The 23,114-nt window shown below is 42.0% G+C and overlaps 1 protein-coding gene across 1 annotated transcript; it reads right to left on the bottom strand.

Annotated features, from left to right (window-relative positions):
- ALDH18A1 (aldehyde dehydrogenase 18 family member A1) lies at positions 1-22,851 on the bottom strand (the record flags this gene model as incomplete). The annotated part of the gene is made up of 17 exons (XM_079536114.1): positions 1-182; positions 2,024-2,119; positions 2,985-3,171; positions 5,716-5,837; positions 5,988-6,183; positions 6,280-6,417; positions 7,888-8,108; positions 9,445-9,544; positions 10,129-10,202; positions 11,821-11,965; positions 17,504-17,628; positions 19,077-19,167; positions 19,737-19,895; positions 20,996-21,100; positions 21,191-21,340; positions 21,667-21,890; positions 22,758-22,851. The coding sequence occupies 17 exons, from the start codon at positions 22,849-22,851 to the stop codon at positions 1-3; spliced, it is 2,409 nt and encodes an 802-aa protein (XP_079392240.1).
- Positions 22,852-23,114: the final 263 nt, after the last annotated feature.

Raw genomic sequence — 23,114 nt, 5'->3', positions numbered from 1 at the left:
TTAGCTGGTACTTCTGTGAGGCAGAGGGAGGTTCTCATGAAGATATTTCATGCTGCCATGCTCTGAGAAGTCAGAAACAACATGATTGTCCCCTCTCAACAGCCACTTTGTAGTTAAGAGTCCTTCAATTCCTACTGGTCCACGTGCATGGATACGAGAAGTACTAATTCCAACTTCAGCACCTGCAGAAAATATACAAGATAAAGTCAGTCAATCCTCAGAAGATATTCAACCTGGTACAGTACAGTTTTGCATCCTCATGTAGAAAAAACCATTCGGTGACCTGTCTTTTTCCATTCTCCCAAAGCGTCAGAAGTTATGTTTACCTGTTCTGATGGAGAAGTTAGTTAGATGAGCATTTATAATATAGGTCCATTATAATATGGACTTGTTTATACTTCTGGCTCCTACAGGGCCCCTTTTAGAGAGAGAAGCTAGAAAGTTGGGTATGTCTTCTATATATTTTACACTTTTTTTGCTGAGTGTTTACCCCTTGAAAAGTAAGAGCTACATTAGTTAAGACTGCAAGCTAGCATTTTTAGCAGACAGAGCACTGTATATTCCCAGCCAGCACAGCAGTAGCCTGCTCCAGAGATTTCTAGTTGTTTCTACTTCAGGAAAGATTGTTTTTCATGTCTTCTGCAATTTGCAGTAGGTACACACTTATTTAGGTAACTGCTTGGTTGCAGTCTGTATTTTGTCTCACACCACTGGACCGCAGCTCAATCTGCCCAGCAGGAACAAAGCGTGGCATTCTTTACAGCATTAACAGAAAGATGAACATAAACTGTTCACCCATTTCAGATCTCATGTTGCATTGTTCTGTCATTACACGCATACAACACATTTTATTCTGATTTAACAGAACCTTAACTGACCTAAAATATTTTTGCTCCCTACTGCTAAATTGTCTACACAACAGTATCAGGTAGCTCTAGCAGGAAAGAAATAGAACTGTTACATTCTGCCTGAATGAATGGGCTAGGCTTTTTTCCTGCACTTTTTTCTTGTAAACCTTGTTTGAGGCAGTATGATCAGAAATTAATCGTGTTTTTCAGAACCAAGATGAGTATTTGCCACACTTCCCGCATATCAGTAGATACTACAGTTATCTCTGCAATGTCCTCTTCCTCACTCTCCTGTTCTCAGCTGAAATAGAGTCAATTATCTTAATAGTGGCTGATACAGTTCTATGTTTTGGATTTAGGAGAAAAATAACGTTGATAATGCAGTGATGTTTTAGTGACCATTAAGCAGCGTTCACACTATGTCAAGGATTTCTCAATTTCTCACACAGTTCTGCCAGCGAGGAGGCTGGGAGTGTACAAGAGGCTGGGAGAGGACAGAACAGATAGCTGACCCAAACAGACCACAGAGGTATTCCAGGCCATGTGACACCACACTGAGCAGTTGCATGGGAACTGCTGATCACGGCCTGGACCTCTGATTGACCACCTGAGGGCAGCAATGAGTCAGCTGCAGGAGCTACCAGAAGGGGTGGAGCCCGGCTCCTCCTCTCCTACATCCCATTTAAGGGCTGATGCCAGTGAGGATGTATCTCCCCTCTCTCTTGAGATCACTCCTTGTGGAGTTTACTGCGAGCCTATGACACCGGTGAGCATTTCCATTTATTTTAATTATCTCTCCACCGTGATTATCTTACTAAGCCTAGCATCTGTATACTTATTGATCTTACTTCTTTTTACTTCTGAGCCTAACCTCTGTATACCTACTGATTGTACAACACTAAAACTGGGGGAGTTGGCTGTGGGGGCTGCCAATGCTCAGAGAGCAGCTGTGCATCAGTCCATGGGTGGTAAGCAACTGCATTCTGCATCACTTGTTCATCACAATGGTTGTTTTTTTTAAAACCCCTCCTTTTTCTTTCCTATTAACTGTCTTCAACTGAACCCATGAACATTACCTTTTATCCACCAATTCTCTCTCCAATCCCACAAACGGAAGAGTGATTGAACAGCTGAACGGTGTCGAGCTGCCTTTTGAGTTAAGCTACAACACTTACCAAGTCCAAATCTATATCCATCAGAGAATCGAGTGCTGGCATTCCAGAAAACACAAGCGCTGTCCACGTGCTGGAGGAAGAACTCTGCTGTTTTCTCTGGGAAAGAAATAGAGCAGGAAATAAAATTCCTACAGAAGGAACTATCATGCACTGTGACATACAGAGCCTCATACAGTGAACAGACAAAACTGCAGAACTTTCACAATAACACTGTCTGAAGTATCTAAACAGCCTGGGTTAGAATGTGTTCATATACACATTCACAGTATTCTTATCAAGTAGACAGAGCTGCAAATATTACAAGAAGCCTGCAATGATAAGAAAAAAAGTGGAAAAACATGGTATGCACGCCTTTTGGTGCCACTCATCTAAGCTCTGCAGGAAGTACAGAAGCACAAGTTTGCTTGGAGCTTACATGGATGAGCCACAAACAACGCAACGTCACTGCAGCTGACCCTCATCTGCATTAAGGCTTGGGGAGCAGCTCTCACTATGTTTTGAACTGGCACAGCGTACAAGCTGCACGTAAAACAGGTACTAGGGATGGGAGCATTAAAGGAGCAAGAAAATGGGAACTGAGACAAATGCAGCTTTTAAGCTACAGATGCAGAACTGGGAAATAAAGGACTGGAAGAGGTGGGGAAAAACATTTGTGGTCCTTGTTTGCAAGACATAGAAATGACATGAGAATACAAAGTAGATACAGTCTGATTTTCCCTACAGTCCATTCCCACCACAGAAATTTACCTCTTCATCCTACAGAGGCCTAAGGACTTCTTCAGAATTCAGGAGACATTCCTGCAAAACTGCCTGATGTGGTCCAGGAACACAAAACAATCTACCTGGCAAGAGAAGATTATGCCTACTCTGGAACCACAGGAAAAGAAACTACCGCAACATAAGTAGTTATGCTAAAACCAAGAGCAAAACCAAAACAGAAAGAAACAAACCGCTCACAAACCATTTTCCGTGATGATAACATCCGTGTGAGAGCTTCCGTACTTGTGGATATGTTCAACAGCCTCCGGGACACTGTCCACAACCTCAATGCAGCACTCCAGGTCCCCATATTCAGTGCGGAGAGATTTCACTTCAGAGGGGCTGAATGTCAAGTAAGAGGCAAATTTTGGGCCAGCATGAATCTTCACCTGCAACACCATAAATACGTTGCAATTCTGACCATACCAACAATTTCCAGATGAACATGCAAGCTTCTTACTTCAGGTCTGGCTATGATGGATTTTATTTTCTTCATACTGGACTGTATAGTGATACATTTTGGATTTGTGCCCAAAATAAATCACCATTTTGGCTGTTGCTAAACAGTGCCTGGATAGTTCTAAGGCTCTCTTTCTCCCCACAGTGAGAAGGTTGGGGTATGCAAAAAAGATGACAAGGGACACAGCCACAACAGCTGACCCCAACCAACAAAAGGAATATTCTATGTCACACAACAACATACTCAGCAATAAAACTGAGAGGAGAAGGGTTTTGAGGAAAGCAGACATTCCTCAGGGACTGACTGGCATCAGTCTAAAAGTAGCAGATAGTGAACTATTTTCATCATTTGTTTTGTTTTTCTCTTTTCTTCTTCTTCACTAATTCAACTATATTTTTATCCATTAATTTTCTTGCTCTTGCTCCTCTTCCACAGGGGGAAAGTGAGTAACGAGCTGGATGATTAGCTGCTGACTGGTATTAAAACACATTTGTGTATGAAACATTCACTAAGGATAATTTATCTCGCATTGCACAAAGTTTTCAGAGACTCAGCAGATATAATTAGCAATAAGGCACAATAGCTGACACGTTGATATCTATCATGACACGCTCCTAGTCCAGGGCTCATTTTTCATTATTTAGAGAGAAAGACATTTGGCAGGAGGTCACTACAACACTACTGCACCCAGCAGCACAGTATTTTTAGACAGCAAGTGCAGTGCAAACAGTAACTACAGGAAATCTTCCTGTTTGCAAGTCCCATCTACAGAAGTCTTTACCTACTTCTACCCTTTTATTTTGTAAATTAGCACCAGCCCCCTCTGAAGCATTTGTTTCAGACAAAAAAGAATTATTGTCCAAAACTAGACAAGTACTCACACAGATTTTTACATACCTTATAAAGAAAATCTAATGCATCACCAACCTCCAAGCTCAATCCTAACAGCCAAGATACATAAACAATGACATGGGGCGAGCACTGAGCTCTGCTTTCTGGGGGTAGCAATAGGATCCAAGGGAACAGCATGGAGCTGTGTCAGGAGAGGGTCAGACGGGTGTTAGGGAAACATTCTGAGCCAGAGGGTAACGGGCAGGGCACAGGCTCCCCAGGCAGTGGGCATGGCCCTGAACTGTCAGAGCTCAAGGAGCATTTGGACACTGCACTCAAATATAGGACTTGAGTGGTGCTGTGTGCAGCCAGAGGTTGGACTTATGATTCTTGGGAGTCTTGCAAATCACTATATTTTATTACTCTGTGACACTTCTTAAGTGGTACAGCACAGAAATCCCAATGAAAGTGAAATAAAGGAAATGTTGACAGGACAAATATAAGTGAGAAATAAGTCTCACAAGTCCGCTAAAAAGGTGAACAAAGTTTGAAATTTAGGACTAAATCCCTAACATGTAGGATAGCATTTTCACATGAAACTACAAATTATACTGACTGTGTAATCCTGCCCAATATTTGCAGGTTTCGCGTTGTCTAGTCAAGAGCGGACAGCAGTGTCATCACATCCTCCCCATTACTTTAAGGGCTGGGGGCAGTTGCGTGTTGGTAGAAGTGTACCAGTCCTCACATTCCTCCTCTCCAAAATCCAGACACATATCCTTCACTCTACCCTTCTTGAAATACAACCAAAAAAAGATGTAAAAAAAAAAAAAAAACAAAACAAAATGAAAACATCCATTAGGTGAGGACTTGCTCCTGACTATATACAAAGGCCAGCTTTTCTTACTACAATCCTTTTATCATCATCAAAACACAGGGCCTATTCTATCCCATTTTCCTGCATTAACTACTGCCTGAACAATGTCAAATACATGCTGCTGTATGAAAAACATTTGTTTAATATGCAATTCAAAGTATTTAATAAATATTTAAGTCCTGATGTATCTCTGCTACCTTTACTGGCAAAAAATTACTCATGTCAAGACATTTAAGTCATACAGTGGCCTCTCATGACTCCTGTGATGTAACTGGAGAGAGAACACGTGGGAATAAAGGCACACAAGATGAAAGGTCTAAAAAAAAAAAAAAAAAAGCGGATAAAGAAGATTCTAAGAGAAGAAAAACAATTTGGAAATTGTCTAAAGTAAAATGGTAAGTGAATAGATTCAGTAAGAACAGGCTTTAGGTCTAGAAAGTTAAAAGCAATTAAGTCAGAATTAAGAGGAGCAGAGGAAGGGTTACATGGTGGAACGATTTTTTTGTTATGTAAAAGAAAGTATCTGTATCTCAGGCACAGTACACAAGCTGCTTTCTGATCATTTCCATGGAAAAGCTTGGGGCTGTGTGGAGACAAGAAAATTCTCCATTAAGTTTGTTTGCATCTACAAAGAGACATGGATAACTCAAGTGTTACGCCATCACAAAGCTACATAAGGTTATGTCAGCCAGAAGAAATGGTTCTAAAATGTTAAAAAAGTAAACAAATCAGGACAAGTAAAAAACACAAGTATACATGACTTACCTGTTCTACTCTCAACATATCTATGATCTGATCAAACAACGGGGTTCTCAGCAAGTCCCGATGAATTAAGAGTGTTTCCAGAGCATTACAGGCAGCAGGATATTCACACTTTGAGTCTCTGACTGAGGTTTAAGAGTAGAGAATTTGTTATGTAACATTTATGTCAAAAATTCTGAACAGTACATGAATCAGCAATTATCAAAATCTTATTACATATTCCAAATACGAAGCTCAGTTACACCCATGATTCAAGTCACCCTCAGACTGCTTACTTATTCGCGTGACCTTTTCAACACTGGCATCCACATCCACATACACATGACAGATTCCTTCGCTGTGTCCCATCACAGGTATTCCCTTTGCTGCTTTCTGTATATTCCTGACTAGCTGGGATGAACCACGTGGAATGATAAGATCTATCAGCTTATCCAGACGGCAGAGATCTTCTACTTCCTCTCTTGTATTCACCTGTGGAAGTTGTGATACAAGCAGTCCATAGTCTGAAGTTCTACCTGTTCTCCTTATACATAGCAAAATATTGTTGATTTAGTTCTAGATACTTACCAGTTGCACTGCATCTTTGACTCCGTGAATTGAAAGTGCTTCTTGTGTCAGATGATGGAGGATTTGATTGCTATAAGCTGCCTCTTTTCCTCCTTTAAGTAGCAAACCATTTCCACTAGCAATGGCCAAAGCAGACACCTGTCAGAAAGGAACATGAAGACAGACAAACAGGAAAATAAGGAAAAGACAAAGTGATCTGCCTCTTCTAAGAATAACATCCACAGAGCTGGAACAGAATTCTGAATTCTGTTCTTACTCCGTATCAATCTCGTGCACAACAAACAGAACATATAACTCCAGAAATTAAGTATCTTAACATTCCAGGCACAAACTTGAGTTTTCAGAGTACTACTGGCAGAGGGACTGCAGTGAGTAAAAAAAACCCCAGACAGAGTCTCTGGCATGAATTGAATAGCTGTATAAAATAATTTGAGATACAAGAATTCTTGTTTCTAGTCATTCTGACTGGAAATAGCTAATAAGCTCTTCCTATCAAGAAGATTTTCCATTGTGCTGTCTAAAACACAAATATAGATAACACTTGAGATAAGTGAAGAGGGAAGAAAAACTCGGGACAGTTTGCACAGCGTGAACTTTATCACATTGCTTTCACATTTATAATCAGAAGGAACTTATCGACCTTGTCATCTGCCTGTTTATAGCACTAAATTTCACATATTTTGAGTCCAACACCACAACAGGACAACTGAATGTTTGAATTCAACAATACAACTGGACCTGGACAGACTGGTGAGCTGGGCAGAGAAGAACTCGATGAACTTCAACAACATCAGTAGTCAGAGATTAGAAAATAAGATCAAGGTTGCCTATGCAACTTTAGTTCAGATCCCATATTTTCATGTATTATATTAGCATTTAATCACAGCAATATTTCTGCTACACAGCTCTGCAGATGAAGGTACTTACCTGTAACATACCTGCCTTACTCTGGACACACGAATGACATTCACTTACAGTACACCATTCAAGATTTTCACTGTTTTTTTCTCACAACTTCAGTACAGAACTTAAATCACCACATTAAACCACTGCTTTTCCGCACACCCATCTCTCAAGAAGTAAGTAAAAGCTCTACTTTTACCTCACTGCAGGTATGCAGTATTAGCAAAGGACAGACTACTCAAAGCCTAGAACTTCTGAGCTACATTTTTTAACACATATTCCTAACAGTTACAATTTGTTATTAACAATCTTCATTAAACAATTTATGTTTAAGCTTATCTTGCAATTCAGCTGCGTTCAGCATGGACAGGCAAGCATTCATTGGTAAGAACCTTCTAAGTTGCAAGTTAAGCAAGGAACTTATGTTTGTGAGATACATGCAGGAACTGCACCACCTGAATGCAAGCTAACCCCTTCTATGCACTGGGTTATTGAAAAACAACTCTAAAAAACTCTCAACACTGCAGAAACAAGTCCTGAGAACTTATCTGTAGAAAAAAAAAGGATGTTAACAAAATTCATTTTAGAATAATCCAAAAGTCTCCTGAGGCAAGCCTTCCTGTAGCCTCCCAGTAACTCATCAGCAGAAACATGCTTTCTTTTGTTACCGAAGAACTCCTAGCAGAGTCTGCCCTCTGTACATACCTGTGGGAGACAGTCAGGGCGGGACTCAAAAATCACGAGAAGAACCCCAATAGGCACTGTCACCTGCTCCAATTCCAGGTCTTTTGCTATTCTTGTTCTCCGAATTACGCGGCCAACGCTGTCCTGCGAGGACGCTGCAATCTGACGTAGTCCAATAGCCAAGCTGTTCAGCTTTGATGTAGAGAGACTTAGACGTTTCAACAAAGGAAGTGCCAGTCTCCCTAGAGGAAAGAAAAAAATATGCTTGAGATAGATTTGTCTGCCTAGACTCAAGCAAAAGTGACCTGGAGGGTGAACATATGGAAAACTCAGGTATTTCCCACTCCCAAGCAATAAACCTACCTAAGCTTAATGCAATACACTAAGTCTCGTAGTCATTACAAAATCACTACAGTGTGAGAATGTTTTCCCAACCACCATAATTAAATCTAATATAGTGCAACTAATATGCATATGAAGCAACATCCACAAAGACAAGGTTTTTCCAATTTCAAATACCATTATATAATGCTGTAGTTAAATTTCTTACAATTTTATACCCTTGCAGTAGTTTCTGGAAAGCCTGGGCAATAATTTCATCCTTCTATTTAGAGACAGACAAGTGCACATTTCAGGCTGGGCAAGAACCACATAAGCTTTCTAGTCTGAATACATTCAGACAGTAAGTTTACCCAGAAATGTCCCTCAATGTAATCTGGGCAGTAATACAGTTGTTGCCATGTATTTTTTACTGAATAGTACAATTTGCGATGTATCAATTTCATACATTTCCAGAACATGGTTGTTACAACCAGAAAGGTCAACACAGCGGAAGGGAGATACAGGTTGTAGCAGCAAAAGGACTAAACTGAATGAACAAGTGTCACAAAGGAGAAGGAAAAGTACTCATCTGTCTCTGAATATCTAGGCTCACAGGGAAAACTCCACAAGAGAGGAATCTCTAACCAGAGCTCCTTCCCAGTGGCAGTCAGCCCTCAACTGAAGTGTAAGAGAGGCACAGCCAGGATTCACCCCTTCCGGTCACACAGCTGAACTGCCTTCAGCTGTGCTCCCAGGGCTGACAAGTCCTTTCCACAAGTGCTCAATCAGTGCTTCAGGCTGTGACTCAACAGTTACCATACAATGGTTGTTCTTGGAGGGTATCAATTTAAGTACACGGATGGCAACAATCCCCATAGGAGCCAAACGTTATGATAACCAGCCCAGCAAATAGACACTTTTTGCATTACAGTAACAGGAAAGATATTTGCTATATTTCACTTCTGAAGTGAGCCTGCTTTGGCAGAAGAGGGCAGTATCATTCATTTATTTTATTTTATTACAGAGCTCTTCCTGGTGCTTTGCAAAGTCTCACCAACTTCTCTGATGAATACATCTGTTTTACGTAATTGTGGAAGCTGCTGCTGTTTACACTGACAAACTCTTCAAGTCCTGGTTTCACTAATCTGTGATAGCAGTAATTCCCAATCTCAGGTGACAAATATCTCTAGTTCTGCCCATTTCCTTTGAGACTCAGTTTCATGACAACAGGAATGATGGAACAAACTGTAGTATTACCTTTATTTTCTGCTTCTTCTAAGTCCTTCTTGTTTGCCAAGAGAATTTCTTCTCTTTGATCGGTTAGTAAATCAGCAAGACGATAAATAATCTCTGCTCTCTGAAAGACAAATGTTTCTGAACTGCATTCTTATACGAAATCCATTCTATTTGATACCTAGCCCACCACTTCCTTTCTACTGACCGTACCTTTTCACTGTCTTAACTCCCTGAATACTTGAGGCCAGCTGATTTTTCCAGATTGCATTACATTGAAAAATAAGGCTGAAGAGACCTTCACTTTGGTTTGTTTGTTTGTTTGTTGTTTTTTGGGTTTGCTTTTTTTTTTTTGTTCTGGCGCAATCATCTTACTAAACCCACAAAGTTTTCAGACCACTTTGTGGTCTTTGCAACAGATGACATTTTACCCAGTCAGTTGTAAAGCAGTAATTGGCAGTAACTGATTGTTTCAAACTTCTCATTTGCATGCGCTACACACACAGGAGTGAATAGGCCAAATTATTCCTGTTAACTCTTCATATATATACTATCCATGGGCTCTCTGCATCTATTTAAACATCCAAACGATGGATCTAGCACACAAATAACAGGTTCTTGTCCCAGGAAGCCTGTTCGTGTTAAAAATCTGTTTTTTAAACTTGCCACACATTCACAAGCTTAGCAAGTGAAGCCATATTCTCTCACCTGCTCAGGCTGCAGTGCTGCCAGGGTCCTGCCACCAGCTCGAGACATTTCACCTTGCTGCTCTACTGTAGGGCCTGTGTCATGGTAACAAAACAAAAAAATAAAAGCCCATATCACATATGGACAAAGTTACAGATGTGTGGAAATGAACACCAGCCCTTATATCTTTCATCTCTTTACTCAAAGCAGGAAAACAAGTACTTCTGTAACAGACACATTAAAGACATTTACTGCATGTCAAAACAGGATATATCCATTTTATACCTATCAGATGAAAAACACTGCCACAATTCCAAGCATATCCCTTTTAAGGGCATCACAGAGACTCAGTAAGACAATTTGTGTCAGAGTAGAAAAGCTTGTATCAAAAAGACATAAAAATCACAGAATCACAGAATTGTAGGGGTTGGAAGGGACCTCCAGAGATCATTGAGTCCAACCCCCTGCCAAAGCAGTTCCCTACGGCAGGTCGCACAGGTCGGCATCCAGGCAGGTCTTGAACATCTCCAGAGAAGGAGACTCCACCACCTCCCTGGGCAGCCTGTTCCAGTGCTCCGTCACCTCACTATACAGCAGTTCCTTCGCACACTGGTGCAGAATTTCCTATGCTGCAGTTTCCGGCCGTTTCCCCTTGTCCTGTCTCCACTCACCACTGAAAACAGTCCGGCCTCGCCATTCTGCCCCCCACACCTCAGATATTTATAGACCTGGATCAGGTCCCCTCTCAGTCTTCTTTTCTCAAGGCTGAACAGACCCAGTTCACTCAGCCATTCCTCACAGCAGAGATGCTCCAGGCCCTTCACCATCTTCGTGGCCCTCTGCTGGACTCTTTCCAAGAGATCCCTGTATTTTTTGTACTGGAGAGCCCAGAACTGGATGCAGTGCTCCAGATGAGGCCTCACCAGGGCAGAGCAGAGGGGGAGGATCACCTCCCTCGACCTGCTGGACACGCTCTTTTTAATGCACCCCAGTATGCCATTGGCCCTCTTGGCCAATGAGAGCTCCTGAACAGCTCTCCTATCCACAGACATGCACAAAATAAAGGAGGCAGTTCTTCATATACTACTAGCTCTAGAGTTTACAGAGTATTTAGTTAACGCTCTTGCTTGTTGTGACTCAGTCTCATGAATACTAAGCATTTACACAGGTTCTAAAGGTGATTTGACAAATTTATACAAGAAATCCATCGAGCATTATTGTACACACTTGTCTTACAGCGCAAGTCACAAGTATCACTCCATACTTGTTCTACTCTGCTAAGATCATGGATGTTTGCTCTTTCTACAGCCACTGTTACAATGCCAGAGCAACAGAGAGGCTATAAAACATTCCTAACCTATAATACCAGAAGGTAGAAAGCAGTAAAATGAATTTGTGATAAAAAGTATAACTAGACATTATTTTAGTTCAGCAGCACATTTTATAGTATGCTTTCTTTCACACCATAATATTCAACCAAAGAGGATAACCTCTACAACGTAAAAAGACAATTCTACTCAGTTCTTTAAACACACGTCTGATGCATCAAGTTAGCAGCTGGAGGGAATCTTAGCAAAGGATTTTCTATTCCAACCTCAGAAAATATCTTTCAACAACCATTTGTCAAGCAGAACATGCTTCCCTATTTGTTGTACAGACCTAGCTAAATTTTAACTCTAAGCTTTCAGGAAATCTCTTTAATTCTATACTCACCTGCAGGCTTTACCTCTGAAAAAAAAGTTCCAACTTTTTTCCCGTCCACAATATCTGTGATGACGTGACCAGAGATCTTTGGGTGAGTTCCATTTGCAATCACTACAGAAGTGCCTCCTTGGAGGGCCCACAGAGCTGCTTTCACCTACAGGATAGAGTCAGTTCCAGAAAATTCACTTGTTATTTGAATCCCCATTCTCAACAAGAATTCTTACAGAATCACAGAATTGCTCAGGTTGGAAAAGACCTTAAAGATCATCAAGTCCAATCACAACCTAACCATCCTACCCTAACTCTAACAACCCTCTGCTAAATCATATCCCTGAGCACCACATCCAAATAGTTTTTAAACATATGCAAGGGTGGTGACTCACTGAAGATCCTATTCCAGTGAGTCACCATCCCTGCTTAACAACCCTTTCTGTAGTTTTTCCTGATATCCAACCTAAACTTACCCTGGTGCAACTTGAGGCCATTCCCCCTCATCCTGTCACCAGTCACAGTCAGAGGAGACCAACCCCGCACTCGCTGTAAGCACCTTTCAGCTACTGCAAGAGAGCAATAAGATCTGCCCTCAGCCTTCTTTTCCCATGACTGAACAGCCCCAGTTCCTTCAGTCGCTCCTCGTAGGACACAGTTCCACTTTGATCTCTACGTTAGGCCTTTATGCTTTCAGAACATTCAACACATTTCAGGAATTTCTGCAACCTAGTGTCATGTTAGATTATGCATTTTGATTTCTACTTCCCTTCCTTAAACAGATGCTGCTTCAGAAACATACTTCATATTTCCCTAACAGTCTGCCCTTTTTAAGATTTCTACAGGGGCACTTTGCCCAAATGCTCTTCTTCGACATTCTCTTATGTTGCAAATTCTTCTTACTGTTTGAAAAAACACAATTTTCTTTTTTGAAAAACTGTGTTGCTAATTTCCCTAACACTGGCTAGCCATCAGTAAGTAATCCACTTTGAGTGCCCGCACAATATTACTTGTACAAGTCCTAGCCTACCATGTATCATTAAAATATTATTCAGTGTCCTTACCTTTCTGAATTACTCCGTTGGAACTTCGACTGGCTACCCACCCCTTACAAATCTGCGTAAGATGCAGAAGTACCCTCACTGTTTAAGACCTTTTGGTGAAAAAGATTAAGTACTCCGAAGAGTTCTTTGGGTTTCCACACATTTTTAAACTGTTTACAACACCTCCTGCTAATGCTTTTAGACCTTTTTTTAAAAATTTATTTGCTGCTTCCTTTTTTCCCTTGGGAGTACACTTGTTTGTTCTTTCAGTAGGCTCTATTTGAAGACTGCATTTATTCATTTTTCAATTATATGGGGGTTTTTGTGTGTGGCTTTTTGTTTTTCTTTTTTTTTCTTTTTCTTTTTTTTTTTTTTTGCATTCTTCTTACTTTTGTAGTTTTGGAGATGGGTTCTATGCTGTAACTTAACTACCAGTTAACTTCAATGGTCAGGCCCACACTGTACTATGCAATGCATGAAAGGAACAAGGCTAGAATCAAGTTCAAAACCAAACCCAAGGGACGCAGACAGATGAGAACTGAAATCAGTGATACTACCAGAATATGTGTGCTGTCACATGAAGTAAGCAGAAGCAAACATCATGGTTAATAAGATCTCCATAAAATTTAGCAGCAGTATTTCTTCAGGCGTTGCTTTAACATGGAAGGCAAGATGAGTTCCCTTTCTGAACATCAGCAAGCAAGCTTATTTGCAAGAGTCCTTTGAAATCACTATGTCCTAAGATTTCCCTTTTTCCACTTACTTAAATCATTGTTCAGAGCATCACAAGAAATATTTCTGTAAACCTTTTCTCTAATTCAAGTAAATAGACAAAACCACAGAAACAAACTCCAGATGTTACCCACTAAAGGTGAACTGCCTATGGTCTCCTTCATTACTTTTTCTGACTAAGGTACTGACAACATCATTCCACTGTGGTATTTAATTTCATGTAATGTATATCACCACAAAAGCTTCTAGTGACAATGCTGCTTTGTCACTTCTACACTTTCCTATATGTTCCCATACTTTTATACTGCAACCCATATCCACTAGAAGACACCATCTGTCGGATGCCTGTCATATCAAGCTTTTCACTACCACAAGACCATCAATTGCTCCACTTTTGCCCAAATTTCATGCTAATAATCAATATTCGGAACTACCATGTTTATACCATTGTTGACACTTCAGTTTTCCAAAAATATCAACTGATTCTCAATTCCAATACATTCTTGTTCAAACAGTAGCATTTGGATTCCCATTTATGTGACTCAAGCTTAAAGATACCAAATATCTTTAACAGATCGCTGCTTTTAGAGAAGAAGTATTGCCTCACCTTGTCAGCTTTCTCACCAATTCCTAGCACTGTTTAAACTATTTCATATATCAACTGAATGGAAATTCACTTCTAATTGGCCTCTATACATCCAGTAATTCCCAAATAAAACACTCAAATATCTCCTCCTTCTATTGTTTTCCAGTCTAAGCTTGATACGAAGTCTGCTCTATCAGATTAGTCAAAAAGGAGACATAAGAGAACTGGCAAACATCTTGACTACAGCCTTTCTGTGCTCTGTCAAAATCCATTTCTCTGTTTACGGACAGCTTTCTAAAAGTCATCTCAGGAAATCTGCCCCTATAAATACTAAAGCAGTTCACAACTCAGCATCATGAGAAACATTAGAAAAAATAACAGAATGATCGAAGCTGGAAGGGAGCTCTGGTCCAATCTCACGTTCCATCAGAGACACCTAGAGCAGGGGCCCAGGGCCATGTCCTGGTGGCTTCACTAAAGATCACCAAGGGGGAGAGTCTGCGACCTCTCTGGACGACCTCTGTCAGTGCTCCATCACCAACAGTACAGAAGTGCTTCCTCATGATCAGATGGAACCTCCTGTGCTCCAGTTTGTGCCTACTGCCTCTTGCCCTGCCCTTGAGCACCTCTGAAAAGGGCATGGCTGCACCCTCTATGCACCCTCCCTTCAGGTATTTATACACATGCTTCACATCTGTCCTGAGCCTGAACAGTCCCAGCTCTCTCTGTTTTTCCTCACAGTAGGGGAGCTCCTATTCCTTGACCATTTTGGTGCCCTTCCATTGGCCTCTTCTCAGTATATCCAGGTCTCTCTTGTTCTGAGACCTACTATTGCAGGTACAACCTCACCAGTGCAAAGTAGAGGGGGGAGGATCACCTCTCTGGACCTTTGCTTAATGCTGCTGTGAACAACATTAGTATTCTTAGCAGGAAGAGCACACTGCTGATTCACGTTCTAGCAGGACTACTCTGTCCTTTTCTGCAGAGTTGCTTTCAAGCTGGGTGGCCCTCAGCATATTGGTGCCCGAGTTTATTCCCTTCCAGGTGCAGGACTCCGCACTTGTTGATCTTCATGGGATTCCTGTAAGACCAACTCTTCAGCCTACCAAGGTCCCTCTGGATGGCAACATGGCCCTCTGGGGAACCAGCAACTCCCTCTAGCAACATTCTCTTAAGTCCCACAATATGTCCATGTTTATCCACTCACAGCACTGGACACTGAAGGTGTCTGACCCTGCACAGCACTATAAATCATTGACACTACCTCCTTTAACTTTTCCACTGCAGAACTGAAGTTGCTCAGTCTTCACCAAATATCTTTCAGAAGCAGAGGTCATGCAGAGAAACACAGAAAGGTGGCAGAAGTAGCCTATGAGATTCAAGTGATAGGGATCCCAAGTCTCTGGATCACTGTGTAAGAAAGCAGTGAGGGCTGACTCTTACTTTAATTTAAATCATCAACTTTATATTGTTCCAATATCACATTTTACAAACTCATTAAATGTATTGTGTGAGTTGCTCTTTTCAATTCACGTGGGTTTCAGAGAAGTCCAGCCATTCGAGCGTACTCACAGAACAGCTGAGGCTCAAAAGGATCCCTGGAGATCACACACTCCAAGCCCTTGCCCAAAGCAGAGTCAACTAGAGTATGTTGCTGAGGACACTGTCCTACCAGGTCTTGAACATTTCAAAGCACAAAGAGTCCACAAGCTCTCTGGGCAACCTGTTCCACTCCACTACAGAAGTTCTTACATTCAAGTTGGATTTATTGGATTTCAGTCAGAGACCATTGCCTCTTGTTTGTTCCCTGGATATCACTGAGAAAAGTTGGACTTTGTCTTCTCTACACCTTTCCTTCAGGTATTTATACACACCAGTAAGATATCCCAAGCCTTCTCCTACTCATGTAAGTAGTTGTAGCTTTCTCAGCCTCTCTTCATCATACTCCAACTCTTTAATCGCATTCCTGGCTCTCCCATGGATTCACTGTAGTATGTCACGTCCATCTTGCACTGGGGCACCCAGAACAGGACACAGATCTCCAGACTAGTGCTGGGTAGGGAAGAATGATCACCTCCCTTGACCTGCTGGTTATGTTTTTCCTAATGCAACCACAGAATCACAGAATGGCCTGGGTTGGGAGGGACCCAACTCAAGGATCATGGATCTCCAACGCCCCCCCCCCACAGGCAGGGCCACCAACCTCCACATTTCATAGCAGCCCAGGCTGCCCAGGGCCCCATCCAACCTGGCCCTTGAACACCTCCAGGGACGAGGCAACCACAACCTCTCTGGCAGCTGTTCCAGCACCTCACCACTCTCTCTGTAAAGAATTTCCCCGACATCCAACCTCAATCTCTCCTCCCTCAACTTAAAACCATTCCTCCTTGTCCTGGAACCCTGGATGCTGTTGGCTCGAAGAGCATAGTGCGCTCTCATGTTTCGTCAGATTGAGCAACTCCAGGACTCTCCCTCCCAAGTCTTTTTTTTCCTAAACTCTTCACCAGCTTTGTTGCTCTTCTCTAAAGTACACCCAGCAACACAGTATCTTTTTTGTAGTGAAGGACTCTGGTCTGAAGGCAGCACTCCAGGTGTGGTCTCGCCAGTGCCAGATACCGAGTGACAATTAACTGCCCTAGTCCTGCTGGCCCTGTTATTTCTGAGGGGAAGGCTACTGGCCTTCTTGGCACACTGACAACACGGGCCAGCCACACTGCCACCTCAAGGTCAGCTCACTGCTGACCAGCACCCTCAGGGCCTTTTCCTGATAGACAACTTTACAGCCACTGTTCCACAAGCCTGTAGTAGTGCATGGAGTCGTTATGACCCAAATGTAGTACCTGCCACTTAGCCTTGTTGCATGCCATACAATTGGACACAGCCCACTGACGTAGTCTATCCGAATCCCCCTGCAGAGCCTTTCAATCCTTAAGCAGATGAACACTCCCACCCACCTTGGTGAGATCTGCCAACTTTCTGAGGGTGCACTCACTCCCCTCATCAAAATTGTTCATAAAAGTATGAACAAAACTTGCTCCAGTACTGAGCCCTGGGAACACTGCTTGTGACTGGACTTAACTCTATTCACAACCACTGTTTTCACACATCCATCCAGCCACCACTCCTGGTCATAGAGTCGCTCCTCCCTGGGCAAAGGGCTTGGCATTCCCTTTTGCTGCATTTCAAAAGGTTCCTGTCTGCCCCTAACTACAGCCTGTCAAGGTTCCTCTGAACGGCACTGAAATTATCTGGTCTACCAGCCACTCGTTCCAGTCTTGTATTATCTACATCCCTTTTCACATCTTCCTTTCCCTCCCAATAAGAAAACATTCCAAGTTTCTACCTTGGCTTCCATGCCTCCCACTCCCACTCGAGATTTGGTTCCAAATGTCACAGACTGTTGGTCTCCTGGATAGAATATGTCAATGAGCTTCGCATCATCAGATCCTGGAGGGCTGTTGAAGAGTCCTGAAGCAAACATTTAAAAAGAAAAAAAGAAAAAAAAAAAACCACCTTGAAATATATCCTTGAAACTGAAAAGCTGTATTCCACTTAACAGGATTAAAAACTTCCTCTGAGCTCTCCTCTTTGTGGGAATTAAAGCATGAAACATAACATATAGAATCAAGACATGTAGTTTTACTAAAATTGTAGCTAATAAGGGGAAACAGATTAACACCCATGCCAAACTGTAGTGTACAAGATATGAAACACAGATATTTCAATGAGGTTAGAGAGAAAGCTAGAGGGAAATTTACAGCTTTTTTTTTTTACGTTCAATATCAGGGCTTACAAACATAAGCACACACTTGAACAGGTACAGGACAGTCTAGTTGCAAAACATAGGAACTGAAGAGATCAGAAAAACCTGAACACAAGTTGGTTTGACTATTTTAACAAATTTGAAAGCTCAATTGGAAGGGACCTAGAAAGATCAGAGTACAACTGCCTAACCACCTCAGGACCAAAAGTTTAAGCTTATTAAATATCATTATCCTCAGATGATATCTTTAGAGAAGCATCAACCACCTCTCCAGGAATTCTGTTCCAGTGCTTAACCACCATCACAGTAAAGAAATTTTTCCAGCTATCAAATCTGAACCTGGTGTGGTGCAGCAATATGTCTTTCTCACATGTTCTATCATTGGTAAATCAGGAGATCAATACCCCCTTCCCCATTTCTCATGATCAGGAAGCTGTAGAGAGCAATGAGGTCACCTCTTAGCCTCCTTTTCTCCAAACCAGGCAAATGAAGCATCCTCAGCCTCTCTTTACACAACATGCCTTACAATCCTTCTATCAGCTTTGCTGCCCTCCTCTGGAGGCTTTCAAGTGAGCAAGCAACTGCTCCTCATGGCTCCATGTAGTAACTCGCTTTCACTCCTCAGCATCCCTCAAGTTGCTACCTTTATGCTTGCTGATGCAGATGAGATACCAGATCTAACTGAGTAGTGGCTGTCTGGATTTTGTCTTGAGGGGTATGGTTTAGAGAGAACTATTGGTGACAGGTGGACGGTTGGACTGGATGATCTCGTAGGTCTTTTCCAACCTTGGTGTTTCTGTGATTCTGTGTTTTAAGTTATCACTTGTGCACCACAGAGGGTGCACCTTCTCAAACTCCCAGATGCTTCTGTCTCTCCAGTTATCCCTGAAGCTGAGCTACCAGGCAGAGCAGTTCATTTAGCTAGGCACACCTCCCGCAGGTATGCTTGCTATCACCTTTCATTTGAAAGACTACTCCCATCACACCCTTCACACTAAATGCTGGGTGGTTATATGAACTGACTGGAGCTCCATCTGGGTGGTTGCACTAGACCTACTGGATGTCAGAAGAACAGGAGCAGAGGGCATAGTTTTCTGTCTAGTGGACATTTTTGACAGACTTGAACAATTTCCTTACATTACTGTTTACAAACCTGCTACATCTGAAAGAACAATAAGGAGATCAGCCTTCATTTCAACAGCCAGACGTGCTGCCAAACTGTCATTATCCTTCACACTAATCACCTGCAATGAACAGACATGAAACAAGTATACTGAACAGTGGAAAGAACTAGGAAATATTTGGCTACATCATACAAACCTAAGCCACTTCAGCACTACCAAGTCCTTATTAGCTGCTTTGTTCACATCCAGTGAAAACTCTTAGAAGCTGATTTTTTGCATGAAAATAAGTAGCCTTCTGGAATGCAGTAAAGCAGCACCAAAGTGACAGGCAGTTAGATCAGGACACTCCACAATGACACCCAATGAAAGTGCAAGAAGTACTAACAGATCATTCTTTAAGCACAGGTGTTCAATCAGATGATCTACAGAAGTCAATTCCAGCCTCAACTATTCTGTGAAAACCAAACAGGGCATGCTCACTTTTAGCAGAGCAGATACCATTTGCCCCGCTTCCATCCCACAGTTTTATCATGTCAGAAACAGACAGCTTGGCACAGTTCTCTGCTCCCTTTGTCCACATCACTAATTTTGCGTGTTTCTCTGCTTCAGGCTCCTGACATTTACGATTACAGTGTTAGTAAACTCTCCCATCTACACAAAAGATCCACCCCCTGCAATACTTTACCCACATTTACCCCCTGTAGATCACTGTTCGGTTCTGGAGGCGGAACAACAGCATCATTAGTGTTAATTATTGGGACAATATTCATTCTTAAAAGCTCATGTAGCGTTCCATTTAAGTTCCGACGCTTCTGTTCATCATGGAAATCCAGATTGGTGACTAAAATCTAAAAGGAGAAGACAGACTTTATATATACTTAGCCCATCATTTTTTGTGACAAAACCAAAACACATAGGGGCTGCTCCAGAAGTAATGCCTCTTATTTTGTTCTGCCGACCACAAAACCAGAGACAGATGTTGGCGAGATGGTAGTAGAGGCTGAACTTTTCCATTAATATTCATTAAATTCTGTTGCTGTGCAACAGATGGTAGCAGAAGGGCAGTCTGACAAAATGGCATCCAACACAGAAGTACATATGAAGCAAAAGATATGGAATTGAATTCCTCCATGAAGAAAAAAATGGCATCTATCAACATTCACTGACACCTGCTTAATATTTATGGAGACCAAACAGCAGATGTTAGCACAGTGGGCAGCAGGTGGTGTGTTTCAGCAGTGTTGACACCGACATGAAAGACAAGCTTCTTTGGGTGACTATGCACAGCTGTCACCTCCACTGGTGCAAATATTTACATGCACAGCACATGGGTTCTTGATCACTGCTGGTGAAAATGCATAGCTAATGGTGGAGACCTGGTGCCAGGTGCAGAATTTAACCTTAGCTCGTGTTAGATTTCATGAAGATGGTGATGGCCCAGATCTCTACTTTGTTAATATTTCTCTGCAAGGCCTCTCTATCCCTTCCTAACTCAGTGTCATCTGCAAATTCACTTCATATGCATTTAAGTCCTGCATCCAGGCCATTCCCAACAGCATTGAAGAGAACTGGCCCGGAAATGAAGCCCTGTGGAACATCACAGGAGACTGGCCACCAGCCTGATGTAATTCCATTTACTATAATTCTTTAAATCCTACACGTGAGTCAATTTAACCCATTGTATATGTATTACATATTTGCTTAGCAGCATGTTAGACATTTTGTCCAGAAAGATACTTTGAGAAAAATATCAAAACCTTTGCTGAAATCCAAAACTGGCTTCACTTGATCAACCAAGTAAGTAACCTCGTCAATAAAAGAAAATCACATTAGACAAACATAACTTTGGCCTCACAAAACACATGCTGACTACGACCAACAACTGCCAAGAACAACTCCATCACTGAGTGAAGTAGCAAGTAAGCCTAGGAGAGAAGGCATCCCTTACTTGAGCTGCACAGATGCTGTACTGTGTAAACATGGCTTCATACAGGGCCATCAGTCCACTCTGGCCGGCTGCTGCACAGGCTCGGGCTTCCAGGACTGGAATTGCCTACAGAAACAAAGAACAGCTGTCATGCAGTGACTTAAGCAGGTTCTAACCAACATTCAAAGAAAAGTGGGACTGTTGCCAATCACTCACCATATCTTTTAGCTGACTTTGGCCTGAATGAAGTGCTTGCCTCACACTCTGAGAAAGCAAAATCTCATGACGCAGTCGCTGTTTTCCAAAAGCTACAGCACCACTGGTGACAATCATCATTTCTCGGCCTTGATTCTGCAACACTGACACCTGTAAGTACAGAGAACAAGAACTGGGATACAGAGTAAAATCATGGCTAGCCTGACAGTTCAGGGCATTACAGCTATCTTACTCTCAATAATTCTTGCTGACATAAGTGTTCTGCTTATCAATAGATGTCCAAAGCAAGGCAGCCATCCTCAAAGATGTTCACTTTCCTAACCACTTGGGAGCTATGCAAAAGACTGCATACAATCCCTAGCCTCCGCCACTGCAATCCCCAGCCTCTGCTACTCTTCCTGCATTTTTCTATGCCGTCCAACAATGACTAAATATCTGAAGTTAGAACAACCATTCTACTTCAGTTACAAAATTACCTGCTCCACAATAGATGCCAGCCTCCCAAGGGCTAAGCCACACTCATCCCCTCTTGTCACAACAGCGCTGCCCAGCTTCACGACAATCCGCTTTGCGTGCTTCAGCTCACTGCGGTGTGCAAATGACTTTCCATGTGCACGGCTGAGTGGCACGGTGATAAATGGGATGTTGCTCCAACGACGGATGGATTCATTCCTTAAACTCTGGGTATTGTGGGGGAGATCTGTGGTTAAAGAAAGAAAAAAAAAAATACAGTTTTAAGTGTTTAATTTGGTCTTCCAAGTTCCTTAAGTCATGTAACATTTCTTCCCTTTCCAAGGCTCACAACACACACCTCTCAGTGACAGGGAATAAGAAGCCAGCTTTGAAGACACTGAAAGTGCGAGTGAATATTCTTTAGTAGCAGTAACCAACCCTGAGGTATATAAAGCAATACCTGATGTGTTACAGCCTTGACTCTGGGAATAAATAAATAAAAAAAAAGACTGAATGACACTTAAGTAGCCCATCCAACTCACAACAGAAATACAAATGCTAGCTTTAAAAACACTCTCCTTTGCCTTGACTCATGAGATACAGCTAAAGAGTTTTCCTGTCTATAGCACAGCAGAAAGCTTGACTGCTAGAAAAGAAAACACAGCTTTTATGAAGCCTGTAGGTCAGATACTTTCTCATGTTGCTAAGCTGGGGGCAACAGAAGAGGGATGATGAACATGTGAACTGCAAGCCACCTACCTACAATATGACCAGGCATTGCAAGGAGCAGAGACAGTCACAGCATTATATTCAGGTAAGATAGAGCACGCACAAGGCTTGCATCTCATTTAAAGCAATGATCAAGGGAATATTCCTTAGCAAAATCTTTGTTTATCAAAAGCTTACAAAGGATCCTAAGGCAAACCAGCCCATTATCAGCACAGAAGATTAAGGAAGAAAGTAACAGCAAAAGCACAGCTTCAATTGCAGCTCACTCCAGAGTTCATAAGTTTTGAATGATGTTACTGAGGGGATTTTCCTTTTAAGAAAAAAGCACAGGCACCTGGACGCATACTGATTAACACTAGAAATGTGTGCTTTCTCTCATACATACAGAAACGGGAAATGGCTGCGATGGCATGTGGCGGTAACACAAAGCACCATCCAGGGGAACGGACAAGAGGGCTCAGAGCGGCTTGACACAACATTTTGAGATGCCTTCTGCAAGTCAAGGATATCTGCAAGTTAAAAGGAAGGGTGTGGGGAAACTGGTTAAATATCAGTGGATTTCCATCTGTTTCTTTCCTCCCCCAACCCACCCAACCAGACAGAGCTCTTCTTTTTCCTGTACACTCTTAATGCAATTTCCCTGTGCAAGAAACAGACTACTCTCCTCACACTCATGCCACAACTTAGGAAACCGAAGGCTCCTCTTCCTTACCTGCTGGCAGAAGATTATTATTAAAGATGA

Source organism: Tetrao urogallus (genome assembly GCF_951394365.1).
Source record: "Tetrao urogallus genome assembly, chromosome: 5".
Lineage (NCBI taxonomy): Eukaryota > Metazoa > Chordata > Aves > Galliformes > Phasianidae > Tetrao > Tetrao urogallus.
Note: the sequence above shows the minus strand (reverse complement) of the source record. Positions and strands in the feature narration are given on the sequence as shown.